The sequence below is a fragment of the Pteronotus mesoamericanus genome, unplaced genomic scaffold (assembly GCF_021234165.1).
Source record: "Pteronotus mesoamericanus isolate MK-2021 breed Mesoamerican mustached bat unplaced genomic scaffold, CSHL_Meso_final scaffold_125, whole genome shotgun sequence".
NCBI lineage: Eukaryota > Metazoa > Chordata > Mammalia > Chiroptera > Mormoopidae > Pteronotus > Pteronotus mesoamericanus.
The window spans coordinates 11,442,022-11,468,969 of record NW_026555304.1 but is presented as its reverse complement, the minus strand read 5'-3'; the positions used below and the strand labels follow the sequence as shown (position 1 = coordinate 11,468,969).

At 36.7% G+C, this 26,948-nt stretch overlaps 1 protein-coding gene across 1 annotated transcript in view; it reads right to left on the bottom strand.

Annotated features, from left to right (window-relative positions):
• Positions 1-26,948, bottom strand: part of ERCC6L2 (ERCC excision repair 6 like 2) — a 156,748-nt gene that overhangs the window by 10,870 nt on the left and 118,930 nt on the right. Inside the window, exon 18 of the mRNA XM_054588097.1 lies at positions 1,192-1,373. Coding sequence (XP_054444072.1) covers positions 1,192-1,373 — 182 coding nt within the window. The remainder of the gene's footprint in view (positions 1-1,191; positions 1,374-26,948) is intronic.

The following is a 26,948-nucleotide window of genomic DNA, read 5'->3' as shown; positions in this document are numbered from 1 at the left end:
TATAATCTCTGTGCAGATGACTTCCAAATTTAGATCCTAGTTCCCAGATCCCCGGAGTAGCTCATCCATTGTTCTACTCAATATTTTCATAGAACCTCAAGTTTAATATGAGCAAAAGAGAACTTGAGTTTTTTTAAACTTCAAACTTGTTTCTCTTCCAGTTTTCCCCAATTCAGTAAATCCAATCTGTTGCTCAAGACAGAAAGTTGGGAGTAATTCTGTCTTTTCTCTTTCCCAAAAACCCCTCCAACACCCCACACATTCGTTCGGCTGTGTCTTCCTGCCAATGACTCTATTGCAAATCAGAATCACCTAGTTAGTTCCTTATGATCTTCCTTCATCCACCCTGCCCTCTTCCACATAGAAGCTGGAACAATCTTTTAGAAACATATGTTTTAGAAACATATTATGCTTCAACAGCTTTCCACTGCATTTGGAACAAAATCCAAACACTCCCCAAAATCTATGAGGCTTTGCATACTTCAGCCCCATCTATATCCTCTACCTTCATCTCCTGCCACTCTACTCAGTTCATTATGTACTAAGTGCACTAGTCTTCTCTTGGTTCATCAAACACATTAAACCTCTTTCCCCCATCAGGGATGTTCTTATTCTAGTTCTTTGCCCAGTTATCTCTCAAGATTCAAGTTAAATGTCACCTGTATAGCAAGGGCTTCCCTGACTACCCAAAAGAAAGGAAGGTGCTTCCCTCCTATTCCCATTATTCTTCAGTAAGGAGGCCTATTCCTACCTTTCTTATAACAAATCATTATACAATTATTTATTTATGTTATTTTTACTTTTGAAATTATATGGTCAATGCTAACCCCCATTCCACTCACTGCATTGTAAACTCTGTCTTTTTTTTTTTAAACACTGTATATTCAGCACACAGTACAATGCCTGGGTGCATATTAGGTGTTCAATAAATATTTAATGAGTGAATGAATATAATGCACTTAAGTATTTCATTTACCTATATAAAGTAATCTCATTTTTTATCAATTCATGGATTAGCCTTCTAAGCACATCTAAAACACTTGAAATTTATTTTTTAAAGTGTACAAATAGAGATTTTTCTACAATATTCAGATGCCAGGTATGGTTAAAATTAAAGTAATTTGTTTACTGAGGAGCTACATTTCTTTTGAGAATTATTCTTAAAGTCCAATGTTGTTACAGATGACGTACCTACGAATCCCTTTTGGTGTTTCTCCAATTATGAAGGTGGTCTGGTCTGTACGGTAAACTTTCTTTTTCTTCTGGCTCACAGGGTGTGAAATGTAAAGAGGAAATGAAATGCCTTCTTCACTTGGTTGATGGCCTCTCTTTGTATGTGTCAATGTATCTGCCTTCTTCTTGTCTTTATATGTCTGAAAAAAGGAAAGGAAGTGTTACCATAGACATCAGTCACAGTGCTGGGAAGTCTCCTCCATTGGTCAAGACGGTTGGAGTGGGCACATTGAAGGCCACTGTTGCCTCCAGGCTCAGTCCTGGGGCTTTTTTTCTTTTACTGAGAATGGCAAAAGCTAGTAAGGTGAATGGACAGGACCTGAGCATGCCAAAAGCTAGCACAATAATTGGATGGAAAACCCCTACAAGAACTGCAGACTTGAGCAGGTAGGGGAAATCGTCTTTTGAGATGGGACTCCACTGTTCTCCTTGGTCATAGCACCTGAATAAACTTTCCTTTTGTACTAGCACCTGTCTCATAAATTGGCTTTCACGGAGGAAGGAAGCCAAACCTCCATTTGTTTGGTTACAGTTTTTGGTGACTCTAGTGGGACAGCGTGGACACCTCAGTAAGTCCTGGAGGGCCTGGGCTGAGGTCCCAGCTGCTTGTGGCAGGGTGACCCAGGAGCAGGGCTGTGGGAACTTCCCAGCAGCTACTGATAACTTTCCTCAGGAAATTTCCCTGCACTCCTTCTTAAGGCTTCAGCCCCCTGAAATACTTGGCTAGTTTCTAGTTCTTTACCCAGTTATCCACAAGGTGAAAGGAAACAGGTTTCTGGGGAGCAAACTCCAACATAGTAAGTCAAACTTACCTGGTAGCAGGCACACCAGGTGTCCTCTATTCCTGCCACTTGGGCTTCATGCCACTTGAGTCCAGATAGGATTATTTGTAGTACCATTTGGTAGGCTATCCTAGGCTATCTCTGCTGCTTGGGCTTCATGTCCCTTGGGCTTTGTACCATTTAGGTATGGTCAGGACCACTTGTGGTATCAGCTGGCAGAAGATATGATGCTAGGACTTGCCCATGAGTGCTTGTTTGGACTAATGGAGTTATGGATCTAAGTTTGGTTTATATGTTCCCACTTTGTCTGGGGCCTTTCTATGATTATGGTTTTGGGTTTGTACTTCTGTGCCATCAGGGGTTGTTCTATTTCTACTCCTAAAAGGAGCCTACTGGGCCAAATTTTAGCAGATTGGTCCAGGATCGGTCCAGGTACAGCTATGACCCAATGACTAAGAAGGAACTGGTTTTCTACAGTAACACTGGTTGGTCTATGTATACTTTAGACTAGGGAGAAAAATGGCTGCTAAATGGTTTCCTAAATTACTACATCGTCATACAGTTGGAATTGTTCCAATAATCTGGGAAATGGGCCAATATCCCTTATGTCTAGGTGCTTATGTCTTTACACAATAAAGATTCAGCAAAGAAAGGGAACAACCTAATGATGCAGAGAAGGGGACAGGCTCTAAAACTCCTCCCTGATAGTGATACACAGGACGAAAAGGAAAATGAGGTGAGTCTCTTTAATGCCCTGAACTTGGGGGGCCCAGGATTAGCAGCAGGAAGATTCCCCTCAACACCATCCCTGATGCTAGATACCCTTGAAATAGCACCCAGAGGGGTGATAGCCCCATCCCTGCATGATGAAGAAATGGTTTCTCCCTTGAAGATCCGGCAAGGCACCCAATTTAGCCAGGGAGCATTCCTATCTGGAGTGGGACAATTCCTCTTGAGGCAGTACACTACAGGCAGAATAAACCAGGAAGACCATCCTGCTGTCCACTACTGGGCCCATACTTCATTTTCCACTTCAGATTTACTGAACTGGAATAATTCCAACCCCTTACAGGGAAAATCTTCAAAAAATGGTAGCTCTTATGACCTCAAGTTTTGTCACTCGCTATCCAAACTGGGTAGATGTATAAGCTCTTTAACATCCTGCTGATGGCAGATGAAAGGTGGCTTATTGTAGATAAGGCTAATAAAGAGGCCCAGAGAATCCAAAAGGGACTCCCAACCCGGCTGGGGCAATTCTCTTGTCAGAGCCCAATAAGGACCATTCCATTGCCCAAAGAAGAATACTGGATACAATTTAACAACAATAAATTTATATTTGAGCTTAAAAGTAAGAAAGAAAAATCTCTAGGTGCCAGTAACAAAGAAGTAACATAGTGGTGAGTGGCCCTGAGTAGCCCCCTGGATAGGGTCTGTAGGACTTCATGTGTGGAGGGGAGGTGAAAACTGATTTAAGCTCCCAGATTTAAAAAACAAACAAACAAACAAACAAACAAACAAACAACAACAAACCAACCAAAACAGCAGAAGTTAAAAGGATAGCTAATTTTCAACTTAAAGCTAGGAAACCCCAAACTGGAAACATAGGATACAAGCAGGCTCCTTCTTATTCCAGATATTGCAGAAAGATTCACTGGTGAAAAGATGAAATGCTTAGACTGTGCCATTTGTGGAATCTGATTTTGCAGTACTACCTGGGTGGTATGGAAACCTAAGCTAAGGGGAAAAACAAGATGGTGGAGGAGTGAATGGAAGTCACACTGACCTCCTCCCAGGACCAATCTGGAATTACAACTAAATTGTGGAGATATCACCTGGAATAAGCAACTGAACAATAGTGAGAGAGGAGCCTTATAACCTTGGACAAACAGAACAATCACCTTTAGCACAACCTAATCAGTAATGAGGTTGGTAGACACTCGAGATGGCTGGGGAGGGGGCTGCGTCCACAGGCAGCAGCACCAGCGGGATATTGAAATGGCCAGTTGGATCCCCCTGAGAAGAGCGGGGTCTAAACCATAAGCAGAGATCTCTAGTCTATGGCACCAGAGCCCCAGCAGTACACAGATAACAGCTAGCTGCGCAAAACGGCAGGCTTGCTCTCTGTCAGAGACAGGTGGCTGAAGATATAAAGAGCCTTTTAAAGGGCCAATGCATAAATTTTTATTTGCAGCCACTCACCCTGGGCTTCAGCAAAGACAGGGGCAGAGTGGTCTAATGGCTGAGGAGAGACTAGAGCCAGAGTCTTTGGGGAGAGAACAGAGAGGGTAGCTGGCAGGATCTTGGTGCTGACCCCTCCCCCATACAGCAGCAGTCATGTGGCTCAGGCAGATCACCTCCCTGAGGGGCAGCAGCATGAGAGGACCCAATAAACCTGCCCCCAGGAGGGACTCTGCCCCGCCTTGTGGTGTCTAAGTCTGACAGTTAAGATTGACTAGATTAACAACTGAAGGAGACAGCCACAGACAGTAGATTCCTGGAAGTCCTGAACAGACAGCCTAAGTCAGACACAGTCAACATCTGATATCATCAGAGCCAGATCCAGAAAGAAAAAAAGAGCAGTCTCCTGCCATAGAAGTTCACACCACAAAGTCAGGAAATTAAGACAGATCAATTTAAGAAGCAGAAGCCAATAAAGAAGAGTCTCACAAATAATGGGAAGACAAAGAAACATCCCCCAATCTAAGGGAAAGAAGGACTCCCCAGAAAGAGAACTAAATGAAATAGAGGCTAGTAAACTATCAGATATTGAGTTCAAAACTATGGTTCAAAAGAAGTGCAGTGAGCTCAATGAGCCCAGGGAGAATTACCAAAAAGAACAGGGAAACTAGGGGGAACTTACTGCAAACCATATCAGCATGAAAAAGGACACAGAAACTATCAGTAAGAGGCAATAAGAAATGAAGAATACAGTTTCTGAATTGAAGAACACAGTAGAAGGAATCAAAAGCAGTCTAGATGAAGCAGAGGATCGAATCGGCAAGCTGGAGGATAAGGTAGAAAAAAGCTCCTAGAAAGAGCAAGAAAATGAAAAAAAGACTCAAAAAGAATGAAGAGGCGTTTAGGGAAATGCAGGACAACGTGAAATGTAATAATATCTGTATAATAGGGATACCAGAGGAAGAAGAGGAAGAGGAAGGGATAGAGAACATGTTTGACAAAGTAATGATGGAAAACTTCTCTACTTGGAGGAGAGAAAAAGTCACACAAGACCAGAAAGCACAGAGGGTCCCATTCAAGGGGAACCCAATGAGGCCCACTCCAAGACACATCATTAACATGGCAAATATCAAAGACAAACAGAGAATCCTAAAGGCAGCAAGGAAGAAACAGGAAGTAACATACAAGGGAGCCCTGTACTGCTAACAGCTGACTTCTCAACAGAAACCCTGCAAGCCAGAAGGGAATGGCAAAAAATATTCCAGGGAATGAAAAGCAAAGGTCTGCAACAGACTGCTCAACCCAGCAAGGCTCTCCGTTAAAATGGAAGGCAAAATAAGGAGTTTCCCAGACAAAAGAGGGCTAAAAGAATACACCTCCACCATACCAGCATTGCAAGATATGCTAAAGGGACTGCTTTAGGACGATGAAGAAAAAGAGTCTATGAATACCCAGTTCCTTTCACAGTCATCAATACTTTATATTACCAATATTTTTAATACTTACTAATCTGATTGTGATAATGATGTGTTATTTTAATTGTTACTTTATTATTTGTTGAAACTAAACCTTTGTATAGTTCTTGTCTATCTCTATTATTTTTAAAAAGCTTTAAATGACTTTTTGGTATTCCTTATCCATTTTTTGATTAAATGTCTGTAGAATTTTTTTCCCTAAAAAATCCCCCCAAGAACTATTAACCCTTTTTTAGATGTGTTGCAAATACTTTCCTATTCTATTACTTGTCTTTTAACTTTTTTTGTTTATTATTGTATAGTCTTAAATGTTTAGTATAGTCATATTGCCGATATTTTACTTCATAGCTTATGAGTTTGAATATTTTGAATATTTACCTTAACTCACTTGAATATTTTTTGTATAATGTGTGAAATAGGGCTCTATATTTTTTTTTATTTCAGGTAATAGTGGTCCAGGCATCTCATTTGTTGAATAAGCCTTATTTTCCCCATTGATTTGAAATGTCAATTTAATCATATATTACATTGTTAGACAGATATATACGTTTGTTTCTAGAATGCTCATTTTATTTCATTGATCTACTCGATTATTTCTGTGCTGGTGTCATGTTGTCCTAACTGCTGAGACTTTATAATGGATTTAAATTTTTTAATATTTTATCATGGATCTTGACATTTAAAAAAATAAATAAAATCTATCTGCACTTAAAAAAAAGAAAGAAGGAACTCCTACCTCTGGCAACAACATGGATGGACCTGGAGAATATTATTCTAAGTGAAATAATCCAATTGGTGAAAGACAAATACTATATGACCTCACCTATAAGTGGAACCTATTCAACAAATAAACTAACGAACAAAATAAACCACAGGCATGGAAACATGGAGCAGACTGAAAGTGACCAGAGGGGATGGGGAAGGAGGACAATGGTGGAAAGAAGGAGAAGGGACTAGGCAAAGATCATATATGAATGACGCATGCACATGGACAACAGAGTGAGAATTGACTGCGGGAGCAGGGGGCGGGGTGGGATGGGTGGAGGAAGGCAAAGGGGGAAAAATTGAGACAAGTGTAATAGAATAAACATGATTTAAAAAAGAAATCTAAGCTAAAAACTAACAAAGAACTCTCTTGGGACCAGTGAAAATCATAGATCCCAATGAAGGGTGAATATAAAAACATACCATTGGAAGACTTCCATAATCTAGAGAATGCTTCTGCTTCTGATTCTGGCTGAGGGAAAGGGGAGAGGAGTTCAGGCAAAAATTACCAGGATCACATAAAACCCTCCATCATGAAAATGGTCAGATGAAAATGTGAGAATCTAGACCTGAGAAACTATAAATAAAGCATTCTGAGAGAGACTTTAAATCATTAGCGTATCCAGGAAGATAAAGGAAAAGATAGAATTCATCACCAAGAACTGAATAATATATAGGCATGTCTGAGAAAGAACCAAGTACAAACTCTTGAAAGGAAATATAGTTTTGAAATGAAAAATAGAGATAGAAACAAAGTCAAAATATGGGTTAAACAGCAGATTTAACAGCTCTATCTACAATGTTAATTGATAAACTGGTAGAATAAAATTACTGAGAATGAAGTCACAGAGATTAAACAAGAAAAAAAGAATAAAAAAGAAAAAAGAAAAATAGGAGACAGAAGACATACCAAAATATCTAAAATACTAGAAAAACAGAACAGAGAAAATGGAAGAGATAACAACAAAGAGATTATATAGTAGAGAATTGAAGAAGGCATGAATTGTCAAACTAAAGAAAGAAACTCTCTAGCAGAAAAATTAAAATGAATCTAAAGGGAATATCTTAAAAATACCAGAAAGACAAGATATCCCACAAAGAAATGATAATCAAACTAAAGGCAGAATTCTTATTAATGTCATCACCACAACCAGAATACAGTGAGATAATGTTATCAACATGTAGAGAGAAAAAACTGTCAATCTAGAATTCTATACCTAGTTAATCTATCATTTGAGAAATTTTCTGACATACAAAGACTGTAAGGGTTTACTAGATAAAGGTTCTTGCCTAAAGAAAGATTTTTCTTTTATAAGACTTCAATGGAACTGAAGTGGCATATATCAATGGATGTAGGTAGGGACCGGCTCTTCATTTTACAAATATTTACTATGCACCTGTTATGTTCCTGTCACCACACTCTGCAGTTGGGAACAATGATAATTATAAATACAAAGATACAAAATATCCTTGAGACTTAAAATTGAAAATCATGTTCTTTAAAAAAAGATGGCATTTTGGATTTTTCTTTTTAAAAATCAGTCATTTATCCCTTCAATTTATATTGAGGTTCATTTTACTGAAATAAACTGAACATAAGAAAAAACAAGACATAACTCTATGTTCTTTAGTAGCAAGCCATTCTTAAAATAAATTGACTTCTTTCAAAGTCTACTGTGACTGAGATGGACAATGTTGAAAGTACTTTTCTTAAAGACAATTTCTTAAATCTTAAAACATTATTAATAAAGGAAAGTGCTGACCTTTAAAGATAAGCTTGAAAGAGATTTGATGCAGTTATTTTACATCACAAGAGAACAAGGTGAATGGTAAAAATTCCTAATAAAGAGGCTCATTATCTTAGATGACCACCAAGAAAGAATTATTGATTATTGTAAGGAGAGAGGAATGTTTGGATGAGGGTAAAGGGAGTAAACATAAAGAGAAGGAACTGTGCCAATCAAGAACACTCCCTCCTCATATATGCAATTTCTGAAGCCAGAGAAATAATGCCAGGAAATTAAAATCTTTAGTTATTTACACAATTACTATGGGTCTTTCTGACCCTGGAAGCAATACAAAGCTTACATTTTGTACAGATGCATTTTTCATAAATCAGTTTTATAAACTTTTCAGGAAAATTCAGCCTTTCCAACCATAGCTATCAGATATGTGTATCTTTTTTGTTTTTGTTGTACATTATACATTTTAAAACCTGATTATTTTATACAATAATAAAAAGGGAAAAGCATTCATCTCTCACCTGGGCTCAATATCTTTTATTTTTTTATTAAAAAAAAATCTATCTAGGTTCAGATTTCCATTTTAGTAGGGTACTTTAACACTTTAGTTAAATAAGTTTGTGAAACAAAATTTTGTTAATTTAATAAACATTTTTTGCTTGTGCTATAAAAGCTGGTTTCAGTACTTTATAGTAAAATAGTAACCTTTGCAATAGTATCCAATCCAATAGAGATGAAATCCTTTACAATAGGTTGCTTTGCAATCTTTTACAACTGATACAAGGTAAAATAATGCCATAGTGCAGTTGCAATTGTAGTGACAGTTATAATTTATTATGAAGCAAAGTACAAGGTCTGTGGCCAAGATGAAATATTCTAGATTATGTGAATTGGACTCAAACTCATTCATTACCACCTATGTCAAAGCTGCAAAGTTACATGATACTGAGGCAATACTGTCAAGTAGCAATATAAGGAAGGCTCGAGTAACAACAATTCAGTAAAATGAGCTGGATTCGGAATTTAGGATAGAAGATGAGGTTGCGTGTTTAAGAAGCCAAAGTGAATCTACTCTCTTTCCTGCCAAGGATGCAATGACCAACAACTGGAACACTATGTCTGTATTTGATGGGAAATTCTGTGATCACACATACAGAAAGCAGAAACCCCAGTTTTTGCAAAATCCCCTAATTGTTCCTTTACCTTTTAAAAGTTCCTTCAAAATTCTCGATCAAGATTGGCCATCAGAAAGTACCTCTATATTTGTGATTCTGATGAAGGTTTCCTACATCTTAAGATTTATGGCTTTAATACTAAGAAAGAAATTATGAATACAAGAACTTTGTACAATATTTGTATAGTATATCTGCTAATAAGCATTTTAGGAAACTTGACACTGTTAGAGTATAATTTATAACTTAGTATTTGCTATATTTGTGATTATTTTCATAAGTTATTGGATATTATTAAGTATTTCTACTATAGTATTTGTATAAAAAACATTAAATTCAACTTCTGGAACCTTTATTAAAAAGGAAACTTGGTGTCAGGAATGCAGTAACCATTTCTAGATAATGTAGAGTTAAAAATTCATTTGATGATGAGATTATTGCATGAAAATGGGGGGGTTACTTAGGCTGAATTTAACAGAATAATGAAGTAGTAATTCTAATTTATGAGTAATATATCTTTCTCTTTTGGACATATACATACTATATAAAGCAGTCAGTTGAGAATTTAAAAGGGGGAAACACCAAACACCACCCCCTTCAGACCACAGTTAAATAGGTCTAAGAGAATAAAAGATGGGCTATGGCTAATTATGTAAGTCCTAATTTGATCTATATAATAAAAACATCCTAAATACAGGCTTTGATTTAATTTTGGTAAAGTTATAAAATTACTATTGATTTTTCTGATGTATATGCAAAGTGTAAAATTTAAAAATGTATATATTCTGTAAAATAAAAGTTATAATTAAGTTATAAAAGATATATATTAGGGTTAAATAAATAAGAGGGCACTGTTATAGGAAAAATTTCCTTCTATAGTAGCCAAAATGTATCCATACTAGACCTAATCATCTGTGCACAATTCCGTACAACTTATTTCTTTTTTTAAATTTTATTTTAAAAAATATTTTATTTATTTATTTTTAGAAAGAGTGGATGGGAGGGAGAGAGAGAGAGGGAGAGAAACATCAATGTACAAGAGATACATCGATTGGTTGCTTCTTGCATGCCTCCAACTGAGGACGTGGCCCACAACCCAGGCACGTGCCCTGACTGGGAATCAAACCGATGATCTTTCTGTTTGCAGGCCAGGACTCAACCCACTGAGCCACACTAGCCAGGGCTAAATTTAATTTTTAAATTAGAGTTTACATTCACTAATGTATTAGTTTCAGATGCATGGCATAATAGTTAGACAATCATATACTTTATAAAGTGGTCCCTTCCCTTCGATATTTTCAGTACGTACTTGGCACCATACATAGTTATTACAATATTATCGACTGTATTTTCTGTGCTCTACTTGACATCCCTGGTACTATTTTATTACTAGCAATTTGCAGTTCTTAATCCTTTAACCTGTTTCACCCAGTTCCCCAACTCTCCTCCCCTCTGGCTATCATAAGTCTGTTTTCTATACCTAGGTGTCTATGTACAACTTATTTCTTACTGTTGTTTTAGGTTTATATTGGTTCTACCAGGAAAGTTCCCCATCTTTAAACCAATAGGATGAAATATTCACATGATCTTTGATAGTACACTTTCTTTATATTTCAAGGCATTAGATCTAAGCTTTATATTATTTTCTTCGAATAGTTACTTTTTAAAAGGTACAGCTGATAATTAAAGATAAGGTATATATAAATTTTCAATGTGTAAGAGTGAGAAAAAATAAAACTGACTCTTAAAAAGTTTACAGAAGGCAATTTTTGATGTCAGTGTACTGAGAAAAGATAAAAAGGAGTATTCCCTGTACCTCACAGCCATGATTACATTAGCATTTTTTCTACTTATTCTGCTACATATGAAATCTATCTTTATATACTAGGACACTTCACTGAAATAGTGCAGAGGATGTTTAGGGAAAAGAAAAACTCAATAGTCTTTGAGTAAAATGTAATTTTGGAGGTAAATTACTAAAAGAACTGTAGAGGGCACCTATGTAGGAATGGCAAGGAAATGAGAAAAGTTGATAGAAACCAATTTTTCCCAAACCCACTCCCATGTAAAAAATGGGGCAACAAATATTACTATCCAGGAGAGTGAGTTTCAAAAGCAATCATGAACAGCCTCTAGTTCCATTTTGGCAGGCAAAATATTATTGTAATCTCTGCCATCGTTCTGAACTTCCTTGAGGCTAATTCCTGGAGACCTAATTCCTGGTGCAGATAATGCTGATTTATTCTCCTCTGCTCATCTATGTTCTGCAGAAGGGGAATCTTGCGGGGACAGTGCACAATGAAGCAGAACAGCCTGATGGGATGGGCCGGCTGTCCACAGGCGGCTACCAGAAATTACTGAAATGTTTTATTAAGCAGTTTTGGAATGAGTCTATGTGCTGAGCTGGTTTCTCTAGAAACACATTATAGACAGCATATACCAGAACAAACAGCAATGTATGTTTCAAAGTCCTATGTACTGGTTTCCCTTAACCATATGATTAGGCTTGATTAGTTTTTAAGAAAATTGGAAGTATTAGAAGGTCCTGATGGCTCTGACCCACTGAGCAGCCTAAGTGGGAAGAGTTACTAAAGTTTGGATTCTAGGATCACTAGAAGGTCTGCCAGTCAGAAGGAAGCTTTTTGATCTACCCCTTGTTCCTGAGAATAGTGCAGAGCTTCATAAACCACCTAATGGTCACTGCCACCTGTGTGCATACCATGTGACCACAGGCCCTCATATTGACCTGATCACACCTACTTTGCCATAAAGCTTAAAAAAAAGTCAAGTGCTTTTTCATTTTTTTCTTCATTACACCTTAATTAGTGAGGTCTGAGAAGCAGCAATGCTCTTGTTTACATATCTGTTCAAACAAAAGATTTAAGAAGCAATCTCTCTTTGGGAAAGGGCCAAACCTGTAAACACATAATAAGTCATAAACTTGCTTGTCTTTGCAAGGCAGGGAATCAGGAGTACTATAAAAACATTGCACATGCAAGCAAATTTATTCAAATGGCATCCGAGTCTAAAATGACAAAAACTTTTAAGGATCTTCACACAAGTGTGAAAAAGCATTTCTTCAAAGTAATCATTCAAGATATCTGACTGTTGGTATGAAATGTTTTCCAACACTCAACAAAAACCTAAAGCAATTATGAGCTACCCTTAATTATCTTCACCCTCCCTCTAGAGAAAAGTCAGCTGGTTAGAGGACTTACCACAAACATATGAGGTCTGTCCAGAAAAAGTCCAGCCATTGTTAATATAATGAGAACAGTTTGCATGACATTGATGTTACCTGGCAGCCAAGGATAGTGGACTGGAATGCGCATGTGGGAATAATGACGACTTCGCTGTACTAGTCAGAGGAGGTGGTAGATGCCATTGAGTGAGCACGTCTACTGTATGGCCATCACATTCAAAATGACTGAGCAAGTAGAGCAACAAATATGCATCAAATTTTGTGTTAAGTTTGAACATTCCTTCATGGAAACTATTAGATGATTCAGAAAGCCACAGCAATGGGCAACTGGTGATTGGCAGCTTCATCACTACAATGTGCCTGCTCATGCATCACATCTAGTGCAGAGTTTTTTGGTGAAACATTTACTCGCCCAGGTGACTCAGCCCCACTACAGCCCAGACTTGGTGCCTTCTGAGACTTAGAGACTTCTGGCTTTTCCAAAAACTAAAATTACCTTTGAAAGGGAAGAGATTTCAGGCCGTTGATGAGATTCAGAAAAATACAACAGGGTAGCAGATGGTGACTGGGAGAACTGTGTGAGGTCCCAAGATGCCTATTTTGAAGGGGACTGAGACGTCATTGTCCTATGGACAATGTTTCTTGTATCTTGTATCTTCTTCAATAAATGTTTCTATTTTTCATATTACATGGCTGGATACCTCTGTACAGACCTTGTATACTAAAGTCAAGTTTTCTTTGTATGTTAAAAATTATATTCAACTCTGAAAATACACTTAAGATTTAAATCCAAAATCTTTTTTGGGAGGAGGGGATAGGCAGATTAAAGTTTGTAACTATAGTTAAAATCTATCTACATATACAATGCTTATTGTATTATTTATTTTTATTACAACTGTCAACCTACTTTTGCTCACCACTGTAGATTTCATACTGCTTTGCTTTCTGAGTGAGCCACAAAAGGACAACTTTATAATGACTGCCCTGAGCTTAGGTCCTTTTTTATTCACAACTAACTGTCCATTTCTCATCATCCAAGAAACTTACCTATTTAAAAGAAAGAACAAAGTGACAGCCTTGGGAGAGCACACACTACAAACAGAAATATGTGAGCCCCTCCTCCTTGCAATCTGTTAAGCTGAAGGCACTGCCATTCATGATCACAGCGGTCAACCTGTGGGAAAGGGCTGGGTGAGACAGTGGCAATCACCTTCACCAAATTGCAGTTGAGCCACGTGGTGCATCATTGCAGATGAGCCACGTGGTACGTTCAGTAATAACCTCAGTCCTCCACAGGCAGGAAGTCAGGGAGAAAGTCCCTTTAGTACTCCTACAGACAAAGCCTAGAGCAGGACTGGGCCTTTTGGGGTAGCTGTCTGAGGACCACATTCAGCACCACAGGCCCTGGGGTCCTGGCCTTGCCTGGACACATATTGCATAAATTTGGGTGAGTCTTATGTCTTTTTGAGCCCCATCAGGATCTGGAGGATGCGGAATTTGAATCTGGGGCTCCCATCTTAAATATCTCTTCCATATTTAAAATTCACAATTCTACCAGTCTTTAAAGACTCTCTAGTAAGGAGTAATTAATAGGTCCTTAGCATCGCATAGCCCTAATCGCAAGTTCAAATTTCGTATTGAGTTTTATTTATATTACTGTAAAATTTGCTGTAAAGACCACTTGAAGGTCTTATACTAAATGATACCTGTTATATGCAAAGATCACAGAAGGGTGCTATTGATGGAAAAAAAATTTAAAAGCCTTTCTTGGCAGGCCCCTGTACCTGCTTGCCTTCCCAGTGGCTGGCACTTCCCAGGTGCCACTTTAGGCTCCTCATTTCTCTCCCGGTGGCCTCCAGACAGGGTGTAGGCTGTCTTGGTTAGAAGGCCACCAACGGCTCTCCAGCACCTAGGGAAGGACATTTCAAGCGACTGCCAAAAAGGACACTGAGACACTGGAACTAGTTGTGAGGTGTGATGCAGACTATTTTTATTAATAATAAGTAAATAAATAATAATTAATAATGAAGTACTTAAAACTCTAAATGATTCACTTTTTTACTAACTTAAAGTAGATTCCCTATAACCACATCATTTCACACTTTCCTATTCTGATACGCTTTCATGTGTCATTTAGGAAAGGAAGTAAAGCTTTCACATAGAGAAAGGCCAATTGGAAACATGACCCATGAGGACATATGACTCTCCATATGATCCAAAATAGCAGTTCTGAAACTTTTTGGTCTGTTGGGGGTTTGAAAAAACCTCCCTTTCTTCCCACCTTCTAAGCTCTTCTGGCTGGGCTAATAAATTAACAGAGATAGATAAAGAGGAGAAATTTTCTAATATTTATTTTATGAATGTACATTTGGGGGTGCCATCAAATATGAGACCCAAAGACACACAGGGCAGTTAAGGTTTGTTTATATGTCATTTTGGACAAAGAAGCAGCAGGGGCAAGGGCCTGGGACTTCCAAGGGAAAGTAGGCAATTGACAGGTAGAGGAGAAAGAGCAAGTATATGGCCAAGAAATTCTTGCTAGGCCACACAGAAAGAATGGGACACAGAGAGAAATCTAGCAAACAGATTTTTGCTGGGATCCTTTCTGTCTGCCATACTTGATTCAAATAGGCTAAGGTGAATATGCTAAGAAGATTCTCTCCCTGAAGCAGGTTTCTCTATCTGAATTCCCTTTAGGCAAGAAGAGGGAGGATCAAAGGTTGTTTCCAAGTCTTCTATTTCTTAATAACAAGTTTAAAATCAACATCCCAAAGGCACATTTTGGGATGGCAAAACTTTGGTCCCCTTTGGGTCTCAGAACCCCTTTATATTTTAAAAAGTATTAAGGATAATAAAGTTCTTTTGTTTTCATAGGCCAAAGCTATTGAAAATTTAAAATATATATTAATTCTTTAAAAATAACAATAAGCCAATTACATGTTAACCTAAAGAACTCTTTTTAACAATAACAGAAAAGTTTCTATTATCCAAAGCAAACAAACATAAAAATGAGAGAGAAGAGTGGCTATATTTTACTTTTTGCAAACCTCTTTAACATCTGGCCAAAAAAAGACAGCTGGATTCTCTTTTCTACTTCTCCATTCCCTCTATGGCCACAATATTGTATTAGTTGGAATGACTGAAGAAAATGAGCCTCATACAGATATGTAGAAATGAGAAGAATATTTTAATAGCCTTTTCAGGAAATTGTAGATGTTCTTTTTGATACTATATCAAAACTCAGGCTATTTAAAATATGAAACCATACCAGTAATTTTTTTATATTGTTAAAATTAAAATTCACTGGGGGGAAAGGGTGGGTGGAGGTGGAAGAGACTATGGGGGATAAATAGTAATGGAAAATTACAATAAAAATAAAATAAAAATTAAACAAAAATAAATGAATAAAATTAAAATTCACTGGTATATCTTGTATTTTAGCTGATTTTTCCCCCATATGCATGATTTGCAATAGTCATTGTTCATTTGGAAAATACTGATTAACTGAGTTATAGCAGATCTTCAAAATGTTGACACATTCAATTATGCAACATTGTAAAATCATTTTTGTTGCTATCACCATCTGTTTTATCAGAAAAATATTTATGGGGAAGGTGTCATGGACATGGTGGCAAATACAAGTTTTTCAATGTTATTTTTCCTCAGCTGAAGATACGTTTTTTATTGATTTTAGAGAGGGGGGCAGAAGAGGGGTGGGGCGGGGGGAGAGAGAGAGAGACATCAATATGTTAGAGAGATAGATTGATTGCCTCCTGTGCGTGCCCTGACCAGGTATCAAAGCCAAAACCTTTTGGTGTATGGGATGACATTCCAACAAACTGAGCGATCTGGCCAGGGATGAATGGCTCAATGTTTTAGTTTTCATTTAAAAGCATGAATTTTATCCCTGGCAACGAGTACTGTCTGTTATTTTTCTTGAAGTGATATACTCATTAAGTTCACTTTATAGAACATATCTACTAAAAACACAAGTCTAAATAACCAAAGTTTGTCTGTTGGTTACTCTTTCAAGTTCAAACAGTGTTCCACAAAAAAGTGGCTAGTTCATTTCACAGATGAATTGCCCGAGTGTTTATGTGTAACTCCTAATTCATCAAACAGAATATTAAAAATATAACTAAAAGGTTGAGATTTAATAGAGTTAGTAATTTTTACTGCTTCATCAAGGATATTCATAAGAGAAACCAGTTTTCTTTTTCTGTAAGTGTGTGACAGTAAAGAATCCAATGACCACTGGTACATTTTAGGGCCATTGATTCATGCTAGGCTGCCAGCACTGCTGCCACCATTGCTTTTCACCATTTGTGGAAATGTTGGCAAGTGAAAAGGGCACTTAATATTCTGAAAACAGTTCTGACCTTGCAGATTCCTGAAAGAGTCTCAAATATCCTAAGGGTCCACGTGCCACATGTTGCAAACTGCTTGACTGCAAAAAACTGGCATGCCTTCATTCAGCACACACTTGATACCTCCATACTGGTAATATGACCTGGATGATCAATAGTAGATTTTGGTTCCACCCAGCTTTACTGTCTAAATTAATGAATATATCTCTGAGGTGAGACCCAAAAAGCCAGAATTTATTTATAAAAACTTGTGTATTTATTCTTATATGTTTATATTTCAGTCACCTTCAAAGTACTCTCCATTTGATGCAATACACTTATTGAGACTTTTCCACTGCTCAAAACAGTTTTTGAACTTGTTGATTTTGATTTCTTTTAGTGCTTCTGCTGCTTTTTGTTTCATCTCTTCCACATCAGCAAAATGTTTCCCTCTGAGGACTTTTTCCATCCAGGGCAACAAACAAAAAAAAATTGCTTGAGGTGAGATTCAGTGAATACGGAAGGTGGGGCAAGGGTGTCAGGCCAGTTTTGGTCAAAAACTGCAGAACACTCAGCGGGGTGTGGGCAAGTGTGCTTGTAAATCACCCATCATGAAATGGAAAAATGTGTTGAGTCTTCAAAAAAAATTCACTGAAGCTGAATGCAGCCTCTCACCACAATGCCAGCTAGCACACACATGGGTTCCTAGAGCACTCACTCAGCGAGGGAAGCCTGTACTACAAGGGGCCTGCCCTCTAGAAGATAATTCATTTTTTGGGGGGTCCACTCCTGATCCCTGCTCGAGTCCTAGCTCTTGGCCTTCTTCAACCATGAAATGGTTAGATATGCCACATGTGGAAAGTTACTTGCCAGAGTAACTCTAATATTTTAGTCTGTTCATGTCATTTTAACATTTATTGATTATTTCTCTAAATGGAGGACCTTTCATGATCTCTTCCCTATCCCCTATGCAGCTTTATTCTCTTTGTTGTCCAATAGAAGTTGGCCTGGTTGGGCCAGTCTTCTCACTATTGACAAATGCATCATGACATTTATTGCTGGTGCCAAATTTGTTCAGCCTTGCCTCTGCCCAACATAATCTTATCCATGCTTGAAGGTCCAGCTTCATGAGACTTTCCTTGAGTATTTTTTTCTTGCACTGTTATTTCAATTTCTCATTTATTATATAAATGGAATCTATCTTGATTTAAGATTTTATGTAATCACACATAGCATACCAAATCAAGCAGTGACAATTCTGCATGTAGGTCAAAGATTTTAACTTCACCCTCCAAAAAAAATACAACAAAATAAAGGAGCTTTAGCGCTGGTTGGTGTGGCTCAGTTGGTTGGAGTATTATCCTGTAAACCAAAGGGTCGGAGGTCTGATTACTGGTCAGGGCGCATGTCTGGATTGCAGGTATGGTTCCAGTCAAGGGGCATGTGAGAGGCAATGGATTGATGTTTCTCTCTTATATGATGTTTCCCTCTCTCTCTCTTTTCCTTCATCCCCACCCTCTCAAAAAAAAAAAAAAAAAAGGAAGAAAAGAAAAGAAAAAAAAAGAGGAAGAAGAAGAAAGAAAGAAAAGAGAAAGCACTCTCTTTGACTAGGTAGGGCCACTATACTGTTGAAAACTCTTTTGATTGTTTAGATTTTACCTATTTAAGTAGACCATATGTGCTTCTAATCGAGAAAGCAACCATATATAGATTTTTTTGTACAGAATCTTGAGTTATGTGCCCTACAGGCTCTCAATAAGTGAATATAAACTTATAAAACACAACTAAAAATAATTTTTGGAAGATATTTACCAAATGATTTTTATGAACAAAGTAAAAAGTTCTTCCTCTTAAGGTATTTATTATTTTACCTGGCAATAGTAACAGGATAGCCTTAAATACTGAATAATTCCACTTTGAAGTAGTTAATGCTAAATAGTCATGAAAACTGTCTACAAGTTAAGTGAAATTTGATTTTGACAGTAACTTGGCTATAAGATGACTGACACTTTTAAAATAAAACATCAACTTACCAACAATCTTGCCATAAAAGCTGTGAGAACTGACCCTGGTTATGTGAAAATGAGTATTATCTTCATCAGGCAGTTTGCAAAAAATGTTACAAATTCCATATTAGATCAAGGACTGCAGTTCAGACATGTTTATCCCTCCAAAAGCCAATCTACCATACAAGAATTCATGCTTATACCAATAAATTAGAGTAATTCTTCACATTTTTACTTATAGAATCTCTGAGGCTTTATTCAGTATCTACTGGAAATTCAATTAAAATCAGTAGGTCCTGGGAATAAAACACAGATTAAGATGCAGTTCCTAATGCAAAAAGAATTTTACAGTCTCACCAGGAAAACGGTATCGGGTATTGTTGATGACCTATCAACAGATACTGCCTCCCTCTTTGTTGTCTGAGCAAAACTGGGGTTCTCTTAGACTTGTGCTCAGGGAAGGTGGATCACTCTCTTAGTTTTTTGGGATAAATGGAGATTAGTCTAGTCAATCACATTCTTCCAGAAAGATTTCCACCCCGCATAAATAAAGCCAGCCACACCTTCCTGTCTTTGGATTCATTTGCATGAGGAAATGAGTTCTTGAGATGCAGTCATCACCCTAGGGCAGGAGGCAAAAGGCCTGGAGACTGAGTAAAAATTAACTTACTAAGGATAGAAGGGGCAGAAAAATTAAAGAGCCCAAATCCTTACATGCCATTGGGCTATATCACCTGCCTTGGAAAAACCTCCCTTTAGACTCACTGATATTTTAATTAGTTAATGATGTATTGTGTAGCCTGTGGAGAAGCTTTAAGAAGATGTCACAGATGATACAAGGGGTAGGAATTCAATAGGCAAACACAGGTGAAAAGGAATTTTAAACAACAGAACCACAGAAGGAAAGGCATGGAAGAGTAACAGAGGTCCATGGTATGCTTGGAGACTGGTTCAGAAGCTGAAGGGCTATTTCCCTTTACATCCCTGGTGTCTAGCACAGTGCCTGGCACATAGTGTCAATAATCCTGAACGAGTATCTCACAGTGATACTGGAAAAGCAAGCTGGGGCCAGATTGCAATAGGCCTTGTGTGCCATGGAAAGAACACAAGACATTTCATAGACCTGTGGAAAACAGAAAATTAAGTCCCACAGTGGCTTCTCAGATTTATTAGTGCTAGATGAGGAAAACCCACAAGGTCATGTAGGGGTAGAGATATCTGACACCATTCTCCATGTTCTCCCTTCTTGAGTGGGTTTCCTATACCAGCACTATGGCCAACAGATGACAAATAATGAGTAAAGGTGAAGAATACCAGCACTTATGCTACTCTAACATGACTAAAATCTTTACCCACTTTAATATTAATTCGTAGAGCCAAGAGATGAGCAGCACTTGCTTGTAGTGAGAATGGTTGTGGAGATCTGCTTTATGTAGCACTTCTGTGCAGGAATTACCAACAATACACATTTTGTGAACTCCTGTTTTGCCTGTTGCTAAGTGGTGGTGTTTATACACATGTATACCATGGTCCTTCCTGATCCTTCAGCAGCTTGCAACATACATGGAAGGAGAGCAAAACTTGAACTGAGTTCACCTGGAATGGAGGCTCAGACAGTAGGTGATGATTGGAGGTACAGACTGAGTGAATTTATCAAAGACATGAATGCCAGGCAAACCTGAGAACACTTCTCATTCAGATAAGAAGGGACCGCTTCCTCTGGCTGATTAAATATATTCAGTGGTAACTCTGAACAATATCAAATTATCAGAACAACTATGAGTTATTCATGAGAAAGACAGTTTAAACCACTTAAAATTTTTTTACTTGCTGAAGTGAGGATAATACTTCACAGGCAAGTTATCTTGGAAAATTAGACTGATTTATTGTATTGGAAAAGTAAAATGGAGTAAAAAAAAAAGGAAAACCTCCCACACAAAATAGAAACGAAAAGAAATGAGGAAAATACCCAAGAGAAGACAGGGGGATTGATACTATAGTGATTTAAGGTAACTGCCACTGTTGAGCCTAATGGAAGCCACTGACTCTCTTATTCCAAAAAATCAGTAAAATAAGATATTTGCATTAAATACATAGTCTCCAAGATTCCTTCAAGTTCTAAAATACTATGATTCCTTAGCCTTATAATTTTGCTTTATTCATCCAATAAAAATTCAGAATTTATATGTGCAGAGGCAGGATTCTCAGATGACAAGGCAATAGGTGTTTCCATTAAGTGGCCATGTCCAATCAATACCATGGTTTTCATAAAGGGATAAAATATAATTTGAAAAGGGCTAAGCACTTAACATTCTTTAAGTCACTAGGTGTAGTCAATCAGAGTTCAATGAGGCCTTATATCTCTAAGAGATATCTCTAAGCTTTTTTTCTTGTTCCTTAGAAGTCATTATTTGAAGAAATAGTATTTTTTTTTAACTATCTAGAATCTTTCGGCTATTCTAAACAGAGAAATTGTTCAAAGAAGCCATATCTATCTTCTATGCAATTAGAACAATGACCAACTAGAAGAGTTAGAATTAAACTGTTTCCTAATAACCAAAGATTATTTTAGTTAGTCTGGTCCATTGCCAAATTAGTTTATAATTCCTTTCAAATACAATTTTTCTCTATTGTATTTTGCCATGACAAATCAGCCATAGCTCAAGGAAGTCCATCTAAGTAATTAGAGGAATGGACTGGACTAGGTTTATGTTATGGTATTCTAACATATTCTATTATTGGTACTATTGACAACAAAAATAATAATAGGTCATTGTAGAGAATAAGAGGGAGCTTCACTCATGACCTCTGCTGATAATAAATAAACATAATTAAAATAAGAATTTATATTGTGAGTACTTTTAATGTCTTTCTTTGGGGGAGTTGAATGTGTTATGAACACATTAGTCACATTACTCTACTAATCCTGGTAACATCATTATGAGGAAAGATGCCACAGCTTCTCATAGCCACCAGCTAGGAGGGGAATAGGTACATATGTTTATAGTTAACACTGGATTCTTCTTCCTTTGACTAGGTAACAGGTGTTCATCAGAAATGACAAACTATTGTTTTGAATCAATCCTAGTTCTAAAGATAGAAACACAGAGGCCTTTTTTTTATGTCAACACTAGTCACAGAATTTCAAACATATAGGGTGTGGCAAAAGTGGGTTTGCAGTTCTGAGCACACAAAACAGAGTCTATTCTTGTATTATTTATTAATTACTGTATTATTTTATTGTACTCATGTCCTCCTTCTGGATGTATTATTTATGGTATTACTTTCCACATGAACAGCTGTAAACCTACCTTTTCCCCACCCTGTTTATATACACAATCTAAAAAACCTTGATCTTTACTAAAATTACTTGAAAGAATAACTTCCTGATAAAACACCATAAAATCAACATCTAGTTATAAAAAGGAAAATGATAAGACCATGAAAAATCCCACCCAGTAAGAGTTAATTTCATTACATGCTGAAACCATAAACCTTACTTACTGGACTACTTCATAAATGAGTCATTTGTGAACAATTACTTTAAACCATCATGCCATTCACTATCCTGAAAAATAGGATAATGGAATGCTATATCGTCCCAAAGTCTGCTTATTGTAAACAGTCCATACCTCCTTGCTGACTCTGAAAGCTGTATAAACATACTGCAATCAAATCCACCATAGCTCATAGAAATCCTTTAAGTCATCTACAAAATGCCAATCTAATGCAAATACAAGAAAGAGAAGTTCTTATTAACACAATATTTTGCATTTACAGTATTCTGAACAGTGCTTAAACCTGCACTGGTTATATAAAAGGCACCCTCCCCCACGCCACCCACAACCCCCAGGCTGACAGCATGCTTAGTTCTCTCATTTACACCGCAGTGCAATAACATAAAGAAGGGTTTACTATTAATCCAGGTTTTACTACAAAGCGGCCCGTTATTTCTCTGTCAAATGCTGGAGAGAGTGCCAAGTGTCTGTCATCCAATTCAGAGGATTAAGTCTTCTTTTATAGTCTGATACTTGTACCAATTTATAAAAATACAGATATAGTTTCTTAGAGTTGGTCACAGTCTATATTTTGGCTTGGGTTCAGGCAGCAGAGGTTGACTATGACAGCTGGCAGGAAACTGAGGGGAGAATACATCCTCCCCCTTTCAGTCGCCACATCTCAGTTGCCATAGCAATTAATCCTTAATTGAATGCTGTCTTTGTACATTTCTTTTCAGAAAACTTTAAGTAAACTTAAGTTGAAAACATGCAGTTGATTGAAAAAATGAGGCACACACCACATCTCAAACAGGTATAGCTAAGTTTTGAGACATAGTTCCACATATCAAAAGAATAAATTAACTCTAATAAAGGTATTATTTGTCCCTTCAAATGCTTAAAAAATTTTTTTTTTTGGTCTGAGCTTAACCCTAAATCACACAGGTTTTCTCTTTTGTTATCAGTCATCTCATCTTTTAAAATAAGCTGTCTTCAGAAATGGTTCTAAAATACCGAAGTACAATTTAAGGCAAAACGAGCTCTTATTTTATATTGTTTGTAATATTATATAACAGAAGTACAATTAGAAATTTATTTTAGGAGTAGTAGGTTTTCATTCAAGACATCTATAAAATGAGTCCCTTAAGTAAAAATTATTTATAAAAGTATGAACTACAAGAAACCGAAGGAGTGATAGAAAAGGCAGTAGTGTATATGTATTAGCCTTTTCTTAATACGTAGTTGAATTTGAAAAGCAGGTTCATAGCTTTCATCATTTTGGTTATCAAGAATTATATCAAAAGGACAAAAATTCTGAAAGACCACAGAATTTTATCTAGGATTTTGACAGACGTTACCTCTCTTTTGTAAGTTTTCCATTTAGTATATATCTGTGCAATTTAGCTAAAGGTTTTAACTTAGACTCAACTTGGAAAGGGAAATACTTGCAAATTGGGATCACTGTCAATCAGGTACTGCCGTCATACAAATAAATAGCATTTGTTTTCTTAGGAAGTGAGGCCACACATGTGCATCGGGCTGCAGAAGCACATGTGCACACACACAGACCACATGCACACATACAAACACAAAATCTTTCAAACACAAGTAAAGGTCTCTAATAAAACTTTGGTGACAGACATGAAGCACTCAGAAGGATTCTCAGTAATCAAAAGATTCTTGATGTGAGTCCCAGATGAAAGACACTGTACTATAGGTGGGAGGTCTGGGGATTTTTGGAATCTTCAGAAGAGAGAGGTTTGCAAATTTTTTTAACACTATGGCTGAGTGTCTTTTATCTTCACCCTGCTTCATTTCCCTTCACCTTAGTTTATTCTCTTTTCTTCCCATACCTATTTTTAATATTTTTCAAAACTGCTAGATTACTGTTGCCACCCACCACTAAAGTTGCAAAACCTTTCAGTGAGTGAGATACATATCTCTAACCAATGTTTCAATGATTTACTCATTAAAGGTGTTGAAGTAATATTGACCAGATATGATGAAATCAATGATTGTGAACATTTTTTCTCAGAAATTCTGTAAGATGGCTTTGAGATGCCATCAATATCTCATCTATGTGAAATAATATTATTTTAAACATTTTTCCAGAAATCCATAATTTAACCATCTTTACAAATAGTTTCAGTGAAGAGAAAAACAACATTACCATCATTCTATCTCCCTGACATTACTGAAGGAGCATTTAGTTTCCAGAAGAATTATAATGAGGAAAACCCAGAATATTATGTATAAAGATAAGGAACTGAAGACTAATAAAAAGACTAGTCCTGATGGCAGAGTGACGTCTCACTCATCTGAATGTCAGTCAGCAGCCAAGGGAGGCAGCTTAAACTAGGAGTGGTCATGTCAACTGGTGAATTTAAAGAGAAAATAAATCTATCAGCTTTAAGGAAAAGCATTACTAATAACTTAAATTCTAATATAGACTATCATAAAGTAAGTTATAAAGTACTGAGTGGCCTTCTATTTTCATAAACAAAAACTTAATAGTCACATATAAAATTTTGAAAAATACTCTTCAATGAACATTCCTTTTTTTTTTTTTTTTAAATTTAAGGAAGTCCAAAGCCTCAGATTCTCTAGTATCACCCATTCTTTTATTTATAGTTAAATGTGATTGCATACAACTGTTTCTGGATTTTTCCTTGTTGATCCCCCAGGGGTCAAAAACTCTAAGAGAATTAAAAGACATTGGTCTTATCCAGTGATACTAATAACAATACTTGTTATTCATTGAGTGCTATTTTGTGTCAGGTGCTGTTCAGAGCATTTTATAGGTATTACTTAATATAGTTTTTATAAAACATTTTGAAGCAAACAACAAAATTACCTGTATTTTAAATACAAGGAAATTGAGGCTCAGAGAAGGTAAGTAACTTTCTCATGGTCATACAAGGAGTATGACATAGAGCTAGAATTCAAATTCTTTGACATTCTGGGTAGAGTCCATGCCATAGGCTAGCTATAACCATCAAAATTCCTTCTGCCTCTGGAAGATAACAGAGTTCAACAAATTGAAGACGGACTCATCATATTTCTTTTATTTATTTATTTCCAGTTAATGTAAAAGGAGAAAAACATGACGTATGTCTCAGGGGTTATATTTTTATGTCAAAAATATAGTAGCTTTAGTTTCTGACATTGGTGAAAAACTAAAAACATTGCAAATATGTAGGATCACTATCTATTTTGAAAATTCTGATTTTCATATAACAAGCAAGACCTTTCTTTTTTAATGGCAAGATTCTAATATTGTCCCTGAGTAATTTTTGTATATAGGTAATAATTACAACTTTCAAGATGTTAAAAGTACAGCTATACGATTAACTTGATGCACTAACTGGTATAGGGTCAAACCTGATGGACTGAATCTTATCCTGTTGGAATTTCACTGTATCAAGTATTGAGTTAAAGAAGTTAGCCACTGAAATGAGCATCTTTACACATACAGTTCTTGGCCTGCTAGCACTCGTGGTGGCCTAAGATTGGATCTCCTGCTTAATGGCTTTAAAACTTCCCTGAATATTTTATACCAACCACAATTTAGTCATGAAACAACACATTTCTTCCTGTTCCCTGAAAAAGATCTACTAAGTTGGTCTACATGTGATGGCAGAGATACATGGCCTCAAAGGGCATATTAGAAACCCCAGGGGAGGAAACTACAATTTGCTTCCTGGTAAGAAATATCCCTTACTATGAACATTACTGTGAAGAAACAAGATTTCTGATAAGATTGTGCTGTCCACTTCGAGAATGTTGGGGCTGGAAAAGGTTGATAACTTCTGGTATTGTTAATATAAGGATAAAAGAAACTCCCTCTTGCCCTTCTCACTCCCTGCCAATTAAAGACAAAGTAAATGTGCAGCATTTTCATTTTTACAACTTTCCTTGAGAAGTTTCCCAAGGGACTTTTTTTTATTGCTTCTATATCTAAGGGCTTCTTCTCAGATCCATTTTGGGAGAAATTCTATGCCTGTAAATTTCTTCTCTGAAAGATACTTAAATGAGCTAATGCCTAATATACAGTTAAATTATTTCATTAACACCTACTACAAAGTTTGCCAAGCTATCTTACTTTTTTTCCCATTAAAATTTGTTTGTTTAGAAAGGAGCATTTAAAGAAAAAGCTAATAAAAAATTGCCTATCTGTTTAAAAGATACCAATATGCTCTTCATTCTAATAAAGCAAATTTCTGACAAACCTATGTATTTCTGATGACCTTTTCCAGATAGTTCCCACAAGATAGTCAAACTGTAGAAATGCTGTCTATACTGTTGGTTGAGAGACAGTATATTTGTAGGATATGAAAAAATAGCATGATTTTTCATGAGTTCAATTTTGGATTGGAAGTTTGGATTATATTAAAAAATACTAAAAGTACAGCCTTTCAAAGTCTGTTATCTCATATACTCTATTTATATAGACAACTGACTGCTCACTAGATCATGCAGTGGTACTCATTTAAAATCCCAGGGAAAAACTTCCATCATATTAGAAAAAGCTTTCCTTTTTAGCAGAGATG